General features: G+C 45.1%; 1 protein-coding gene across 1 annotated transcript in view; it reads left to right on the forward strand.

The window, feature by feature from the left end:
* The window catches only part of NLRP5 (NLR family pyrin domain containing 5), a 54,065-nt gene extending 46,117 nt beyond the window's left edge, over positions 1 to 7,948 (forward strand). Inside the window, exons 12-14 of the mRNA XM_030297389.1 lie at positions 731 to 901; positions 2,425 to 2,595; positions 7,431 to 7,948. Coding sequence (XP_030153249.1) covers positions 731 to 901; positions 2,425 to 2,595; positions 7,431 to 7,563 — 475 coding nt within the window. The 3' untranslated portion in view covers positions 7,564 to 7,948. The remainder of the gene's footprint in view (positions 1 to 730; positions 902 to 2,424; positions 2,596 to 7,430) is intronic.
* The last annotated feature ends 1,249 nt before the right edge of the window (positions 7,949 to 9,197 follow it).

Raw genomic sequence — 9,197 nt, forward strand, 5'->3', positions numbered from 1 at the left:
GGGTTATCTGGTCCTCACCTCATCATTTATCCATGCTGGCATCCAAGACTTGGTCATTCCCACCTGATCTGCAGGTGTGAGCCCTAACAACTGTGTTCTTGCTCATTCTTGGTGTGAATGCCTCATGAAGAAGGACTCTCTCATCCCCGATGGGATCGTTCATTTTAAAATGAAAATAGGAGACAGTGAAGCTGTTCCCATCATTTCTACTCAGATGAGTCAGCCGGTCCTTACTGCAGGGGCTCTCTCGACTCCCACCTTCATCATTCCTACTGGGAACAGAAGCACAAGACGCCTCTCCTTTCAGACCCCAAACCTAACTCGCATTTCAGTAGCTTCTGTCCTCTGTCATCTTTTCTCGCTCCCTCAGGGCTCTGTCCTTTGTCACGGACTCTACCAACTTCTCTCTTGTGGGTTTTTTTTTTTCCCCTGTTTCTTTCTTCTCATCCACCAGGGAGAATCTTCACCCATCTCCAAGTGGGAAGCAAGATCTGATGTACTTGTTTCTTTTTTCCAAAGATACCTCCAGCCACATCACATACTTTCCCCACCTGCCACTATCATCCTTCTGCACATGAGCTAGTGGATTTTGCACAGTCTAAAACATTACCAGGGATGAACAGAAAGGTTACCAGTTAGGAAAGAGTAAAGGAAACACCCCACTGATGTTTCTGGGCATCATCCCCTTGAAGCACTCTCTCCTCAAATTACACGGACTGTCTTCTTGCAGACTGGTTAAGTGTCATCTCACTGCCACCTGCTGCAAGAATCTGTCCCAGGTGATCTCAAGGAGCAAATACCTGAAGAGCCTGGATCTTGCCGCCAACGCCCTGGGTGATCATGGCATCGTAGAGCTGTGCGAGGGACTAAAACACAAGAAGGCTTCTCTGAGGAGGCTTGGGTGAGCTCCTGGGGCCACCTGTTTGAGGGCTGGGTGAAGAGAAATGGGGACCTGAGCCTGAAGTTTCTTGAACAAAGACGGTGTTCTCTCTTGATTCCGCTTGAAAGTGCTTTGTTCTTCCCGGTGCTTAAGAGATGACATCACCCCCTTCAAATCAACATAAAGCTACTTCATAGGAAAGCCCTAGACTCTCTACCATGAAAGCAGTTAATATCTGCACCCACATTCCCTTCTTTCTAAACAGTAAAGGAGGAATCCCTACCTCTATCAGAGGCTAACTTTGCTCACACTGGGAATCCAAGAAGCATCTACGAAGTGCCTTATACTATCATAGAATTACCTGCCCTGTCTCCTTCCACAGACACCCCACTAGAGATTTTCTGTTTTCATAAATGCTTAGATATAATTTCAGAAGCAAAACCAATAATAAGCCTTATTCAATCCCACCTCACCATCTAACTAAACTACTTGAGCTCCATGCCACAGGCTTTTTACTCTATCACAAAAAAATTCCCAAACACAGCAAACCTAGAATGATTGGGACATGACAAACTGTATGCTCACCATCCAATTTAAACAATCATCAATATTTTGCTCTGGCGAGTTACAGGGTTTGTCATTGTACCTCTAAATACCTCAATATGCATCTCCAACATGTGAGAACATGGCCACCATACCCTATTTACATCCAACAATGCCATTTGGCTCTCCACTGCTCTTAGGATAAAATCCTAAATCCTTAATATGACCTAAAATGTCCAGCCTCCTCTCACGCCACTGCCTCTGGCTCCCCTCTGGCCATCTGGTCGACTCTCCATGTCTCAGACATGTCCCACCCCTTCCTTCCACAAGGGCTGTGCAGTGTCCTAAGCTCTGTTGCTGCTTCCTGCCCCCATTCACTGGGCTTACTTCTTGTCTCTTGAGTCTCACATGAAATGTCAGTTCCTCAGCAAGTCTTTCTCCATGTGTCTTGTTTTGTTCCCTGGTGACAGATGCTCTCAACCTTTATCTTTCATTCTTTCCACAACTATAATTAAGTCACTCAGTGATTCTTACCATCAGAACCAGCAACAATGGCAGCATCATCACCTGGGAACTCATTAGAAATGCAAACATTGGGGCAGGGTGGGGGGCCTTGGGTGGCTCAGTTGGTTGAGCATCTGACTCTTGATTTTGGCTCAGGTCATGATCCCAGGGTTGTGGGATCAAGTCCCACTTTGGGCTCCATGGAGCCTGCTTGAGATCCATTCATATTCTCTCTCTCTCTCTCTCTCTCTCTCTCTCCCTCTCCCTCTCCCTCTCCATCCATCTGCCCCTCTCCCCTGCTCTCTCTCCTTAAAATAAAAAATTAAAATTAAAAAAAAAAACTAAGCAAATGTTCAGGTTCCTGCCCAGAACTGCTGAACCACAAACTTCTATAGGTAGTGCCCACAACTCAGTTTTAAACATTGATGTGAAAGTCAGATGGGTTGAAGGATCAGTCACTAATCTTTGGAGGCATTTCTTGGCATTTGGCTCTGCAGGTTGGAGGCATGTGGACTGACTTCAGACTGCTGTGAGGCACTCGCTTCGGCCCTCCTCTGCAGCCAGCGCCTGACCAGCCTAAATCTGATGCGGAACAATTTCAGCCCTGCAGGAATGATGAAGTTATGTCCAGCCTTTGCACAACCCACATCTAATCTACAAATAATTGGGTAAGTCCCTGGCATTGTCTTCTGAGATATAAACCTCCTTGTACTACAGGCATGCTAGTTGGTGGACAAACACTTTACCCCAGAAGTTGAGATTGTGGCTCAGAAACCAGGTATTTATTCAACCACTAAGTGCCCACTGTGTCCCAGGCACTGTGCTGGGGATACAGGGACACAGACATAGAGGCAAGGTGCCTGATTTCACAGGGCTTACTTTTGGATGGGTTTAGAAACAGTGGAGAGACAACATATAAATAAGATGTTTATCCTTAAAAAACTAACAATATAATTGCTAGACGAGCCAACAATTATAGCTCTGGGTACATATCCAAAAGAATTGAAACCAGGATCTAGAAGAATTATTTGTACACCCGCATTTATAGCAGCATTATTCACAACAGTCAAAGGGTAGAAGCAACCCAGGCATCCGTTGACAGGTGAATGAGTAAATGAACTGTGGTATAGCCACACAATGGAATAAAATTCAGCATTAAAGTGTAAGGAAATTGTGACACACATTACCACATGGATGAACCTTAAGGACATTGTGCTGAATGAAATAAGTCAGATGCAAAAAAGGCAAACACTGCGTGATTCTACTTAAGTGAGGTCCCGAGAGGAGTCAAATCCATAGAGACAAAAAGTCGGGGGTGGTGCTAGAGGCTGGGGGAGATGGATGGGAAGTTGGTGTTTAACGGGCATGGGGTTGTAGCTGGGGAAGATGAAAAGTTACGAAGCTACATGTGGGGATGGCTGCACAACAGTGTGGGTGTAGTTTAATGCCACCGAAATATACACTGAAAAACAGTTAAGATGGACAACCCATTGAGGCTGGTTGTCCTATATTTATATCGATAGAAAACTGCCCAACTGAGAACCGGTCGGTTCCTGTAATGGCCCAGATTGCAGTGGCTGGGTTTATGCAGGGGTCACGTGTTGGCATATGGGTGTAACCAGAAAGAACACAAGGCTTATCGTGTGGGATCTGAGGGGGAAGATTGACAGGCTTGGCGGAGTGGATTTGGAAATCTCCACAAGGGCAGGAACTGTTACAGGGATCTTTTCAGCAAATGAGCAGAAAAGGCTGAAGACTGGGTTGGAAAAGAGCATACTTGTATCAGTTACTCAGGAAGCAGTGTAGCCTTGGAGGGGGCCAAGATGGCGGAACAGCATGGAAGGTTTTTGTGCAGCCCTGAAATACAGCCAGATCAACACTGAAACATCCTGCACACCTAGCAAACTGATCTGAGGATTAACACAACAATCTGCACAGCCTGAACCACAGAATTCAACAGGTACGCGGCGTGGAGAGCTGAACTGGGGGAGAAAGTCACCGAGGGCAGGGAGCTGTTTGTGCTTGCGGAGAGAGGACGGAGTCGGGGGAAGACTACAGGAAGCATCCCCCCACCCCCAACGCCCGAAGGCGGCTGGAGAGAAAAGAAAGTGTGCGCAAGGGACTGAACAAAAAAGGGAGAAAGGAGAAGGAGAGGGTTTAAATTCCATTAAACTCTGTAAACAGGGGGAGCGCAGAGTCCAAAGCTCCGCAGCTGCATACCTGGTGGAGCTCTGATGGGAGGGGCGAATCCCCAGGAGCAGAGAGCGAGGTCCTCGGGCCACACGGGAGGCGGTTCCCCTTCTGGGAGGGATCCCCAGGGGCAAAGGTCCCAGCGGATCCTGCAGAACAACCACATTCGCTGGTGCTGGAACAGGGCCGTTGGGGGGTGACGCCTGGCGCCAGATGTGAGCTGTGGTTTTCCAGAATCACCGAAACGCTGCTGCTACACGCCCGCGTGAACTTTTTCTGGGGCGGGCTGGCACCCGGCTGCGGTCTATGGGCGTTGGCAGCAGCACAGTCTCCAGAACGTTCCCGGGGCGGCCGGCAGGTGAGACCCTCCCGCAGAAGGTCTGAGCGGGGACAAAGCCGCAGTCCCTCAGAAGTGACCGGCGGGAAACAGCTGCGTCTGAGATAAAATTCAGGAGGGAGGAGCTGCCTGGCAACCTGACAGCTTGCTAACGGACAGTGTGGAAGCGGGGAGTGGACGGAAGCCAGACACAGAGGATGAGTGCGCCATTGCTGGCCGGAGAGGACAGAGTTCTGATACAAGAGACCCGCTACCTGGGTGACGCCATTTTTGCCCCTCCGCGCATGTGCGCACACGCCTAGGTGCGCCGCAACATCTACCCCAGTAAGCTAAGCAGCGCCATCTAGTGGAGAACCGAGCCGTTACACTAAGCCCCATCCAACTGCCAACCGCGCTCTTCAGGAACAACACTAGTCTCTCCACCTGCTTAGTTTATGGACTACAAAGTGCTTCACAGTTCAACGTCTAGGGGAAACCGATGTAATTTCAATCGTATTTCAGTCTGTTTGCTGGTCCATCTATTCAATTTTGTTTTCTTTTCTTATTCCTCAATACAGAAAGAGAAAAAATTTATTTTTATTTTCCATTTCTATTAAAAATAGTTTTTCTTTAACTTTTCTACTATATTTTTACTTTTTTGTAAAATTTTCAAATTGTTTTTTTACTTCCATAATTTTATTTTATTCTCTTTCATTGTATACATTTTTTCTTTTTTTTAATTTTTTTTTCACATTTATTTTTGAGAGACAGAGACAGAGCATGAGCAGGGGAGGGGCAGAGAGAGAGAGGGAGTCACAGAATCAGAAGCAGGCTCCAGACTCCAAGCTGTCAGCACAGAGCCTGATGCAGGGCTCAAACACATGAACTGTGAGATCATGATCTGAACTGAAGTTGGACGCTTAACTGAGCCACCCAGGCACCCCCATTGTATACATTTTTTCAAATTTTCAAATATTTTCTTTTTTTTTAATTTTCTTATCTTTCCCTTTTTTCTCTAATCTATCAAGCTCCTTTCAACAACCAGACCAGAACACACCTAGGATCTAAGCCTCCTTTATTTGATTTTTTTGTGTGTTGTTTTTAATTTTTTTACCTTATTAATTCCTTTTCTTTCTTCAAAATGATGAAATGAAGGAATTCACCAAAAGAAAGAACAGGAAGAAATGACAGCCAGGAGTTTAACACAGATACAAGCAAGATGTCTGAACCAGAATCAGATAGAATCACAGATTCTGGATTAGAATCACAATAATAAGAGTACTAGTTGGGTTGAAAACACATTAAAATCCCTTTCAGAGGAGATAAAATCTAGTCAGGATGAAATAAATGCTATAACTGAGCTGCAATCTTGAATGGGTGCCACGGCGGCAAGGATGGATGTGGCAGAACAGAGAATCAGCAACAGAGGACAAACTTAGGGAGAATAAGGAAGCAGAAAGAAAGATGGAGATGAAGGCAAAAGAGCACGATTTAAGAATTAGAGAAATCAGTTACTCATTAAAAAGGAACAACATCAGAATCATAGGGGTCCCAGAAGAGGAAGAGAGAGAAATAGGGGTAGAAGGGTTATCTGAGCAAATCATAGCAGAAAACTTTCCTAACCTGGGGAAAGACACAGACCTCAAAATCCAGGAAGCACAGAGGACTCCCATTAGACTGAACAAAAACCAACCATCAACAAGGCATATCATAGTCAAATTCACAAAATACTCAGTCAAGGAAAGAATCGTGAAAGCAGCAAGGGAAAAAAAGTCCTTAACCTGCAAGGAAGACAGATCAGGCTTGCAGCAGACCTATCCACAGAAACTTGGCAGGTCAGAAAGGAGTGGCAGGATATATTCAACGTGCTGAATCAGAAAAATATGCAGCCAAGAATTCTTTATCCAGAAAGGCTGTCATTCAAAATAGAAGGAGAGATAAAAAGTTTCCCAGACAAATAAAAATTAAAGGAGTTCATGAGCACTAAACCAGCCTTGCAAGAAATTTTAAGGGGGACTCTCTGAAGGGAAAAAAGATGAAAGAGAGAGAGCGAGAAAGAGGGAAAGAGTGAAAGACCAAAAGCAACAAAGACTAGAAAGGATCAGAAAACACCACCAGAAACTCCAACTCTACAGGCAACATAATGGCAATAAATTCATATCTTTCAGTACTCACTCTAAACGTCAATGGACTCAATGCTCCAATCAAAATTAAACAAATAAATAAACTTAAGGAAAAAAAAAAAGTAGTAGTAGTGTAGGCTTGGACAAGCTCAGCTTGTGACCTTGGGACTTAGCATAAAAGAGCCAGACCTAGATTTTCCTAATGGACATTTCAGGAACTTGCTTCCCTATCTGCACAGTGGGGAAGCTGCTCCGTATCTATTTGACCACCTATTTCTCTCTCCTGTCCTAGAAGATACAAGCTTCACAAGGGTGGGGACTTTGCTTTGTTCATTACTATGTCCCCAAGCCCTATAATAGGACCTGGCTCATAATAGGTTCTCAAGGAGTTTGTGGATGGATGGATGAATAATCATGCCTGACTCTTAGGATCATGGCAAAGGGCAGATGTCTCTAAAAGCTCAGTGTAGCATCTAACACATTGAAGAGTGCCTTTCCACGTAGGGGTTTACTCTTGTTCTATGGGGAACCTTCTGTTTCTCCTCAAGAGTACAAAAAGAGGTTTCAAATCCTTGGTGGGGTTTCCGGGAACTTTAAAGAAAGAAGGGTCAGAAACAAATTCCCTGGAGTGCCTGAATGGCTCAGTCAGTTAAGTGACTGACTCTTGGTTTCACTTCAGGTCACGATCTGAGGGTTCATGAGTTTGAGCCCCATGTCAGGGTCTGCGCTGTCAGCTGTGGGTTCTTGGGATTCTCCCCATCTCTCTCAGCCCTTTCCCCCATTCATACTGTCTCTGTCTCTCTGAAAATAAACTTAAAAAAAAAAAAAAAAAAGCAAATTCCCAGAGTGACATGTCCCCCTTCTGCCTCACCAGGCTGTGGAAATGGCAATATCCTCCTCAAATAAGGAAGCTACTGAAGGAGGTGCAGCTACTCAAGCCACACATTGTAATTGGGGATGGTTGGTATTCTTTTGATGAAGATGACCGGTATTGGTGGAAAAACTGAAGATGCGAAAACCCTCCCCACCCACACGCATTCTGATGGAGGAACATTGAAAGCTGTGCCCAGGACTTCCCTCTCGGAGATGGAATATGATTTCTGATTCTCACAAAGCCCTCATTGGTAGTTATTCTTGTGTGTCCAATATATCTCGGCTGTTGGATTTGCCTCTGACATAGCCTGTGACCTTCAAGTCCGAGGATTTCTGTATCTATGAAATGTCTGTCCTACTCAGAGCATATGGAGAAAATCAAACATTGAGAGCATTTGGGGAATAAGTACCATGTGTCCTTGTGCAGTGGAGATATGATCCAGGAGAAGAGTGGGGAAACAGGTCCCCAAAGTGGCCCCCAAATGTTAGTGATACAATTCTGCTGGAGTTAAAATAAAATACTGAAGCACAATCCAAAAGTCAAAGAAGGTGTGACTATCAATATCTAAACTTAAACACAAAGCCGAGCGCATTGCTTAGTGTAGTGAAGAACTGGTCTACCACCATCTCTCTGAGAAGAGCAGACTGATGATCTCATGTAGACAGGGATGTGGGGGAGCATGGGGTTCAGGGACTGGTGGATCTTTGGGGTGAGTTGACATGTAGCATTCACAGGTGTATTTACCAGAGTGAATCCTTCCTGATTTGCTGGATTTCAGAAGCTAAGGGGAGTCCTTGGTTGGCTTGTCAAAGCATGTTCACCGAGGCAAGTTGTCTTGGATCCATTTAATGGGTTTACACCTGGTTGGGTAGCTACTTGTTACCATGGCTACAGAACAATCAGTCTCTTCCTAGGAAAGTAGGAAATTCTTGGGGTTCTCACCAATATGTACTTCTTTTTATTATTCCTCATATTTATCTAGTCTATGGTGATGATACCTAACACACATAGTCCTTATTGTGTGCCAGGCTCTATCCTAAGCACAATCTACAACCCATTTGGTCTTCAAATCCAAAGATGATTTTTCAAACCTGGAAATGTTTTAGGCTTGTTCCCTGTCAGCTTAAATAAGATGGTGATTGGCCTGCCTCCTCTCACCCCTGTAATATGGCTGACGAAAAGTTTTTGCCAGGCATAGGAGAAACGTCAGCCCTGTGGTTTCCTTGGGTTTATGCAGTTAGCATTATCTTCAATCTGTGGTGTCTTTGCAGGAATACTTTTTTTAATGTTTATTTATTCATTTTGAGAGAGGAAGAGTGCACACTAGGGGAGAGGGGCAGAGAGCAAGGAGCAGAGAGAGAATTCCAAGCGGCTCGATCTCATGACCCTGGGATCATGACCTGAGCCAAAATCAAGAGTTGGACGCTCAACCAACTGAGCCACCTAGCCGCCCCAGGAATACTTTTTAAACACATTCTGGGAGTGTTCACAGTACATCATGCTGTATATTGGGCCAGTGGGACAGGGTTTGTGGGATACAAATGGGGGAGGGGTGTCACGGTGACACCTTCTAAACTGGAGTCTTCAGAACATCACATGGGACACATGACTATCTGACCTACAGACCCAGTGAGGCAGTACCACTAATGCATGTGTTAAAGCTAATAAAGCATTCCTCTTTCAGTCTTTTTTAAAGACTATCATGTTATTTATAGCTAAAAGTACCTAATGCCCGCCTTCTGTGTTTAATGGAGTTTCTTGAGCACT

Source organism: Lynx canadensis, chromosome E2, assembly GCF_007474595.2.
Source record: "Lynx canadensis isolate LIC74 chromosome E2, mLynCan4.pri.v2, whole genome shotgun sequence".
Classification (NCBI taxonomy): domain Eukaryota; kingdom Metazoa; phylum Chordata; class Mammalia; order Carnivora; family Felidae; genus Lynx; species Lynx canadensis.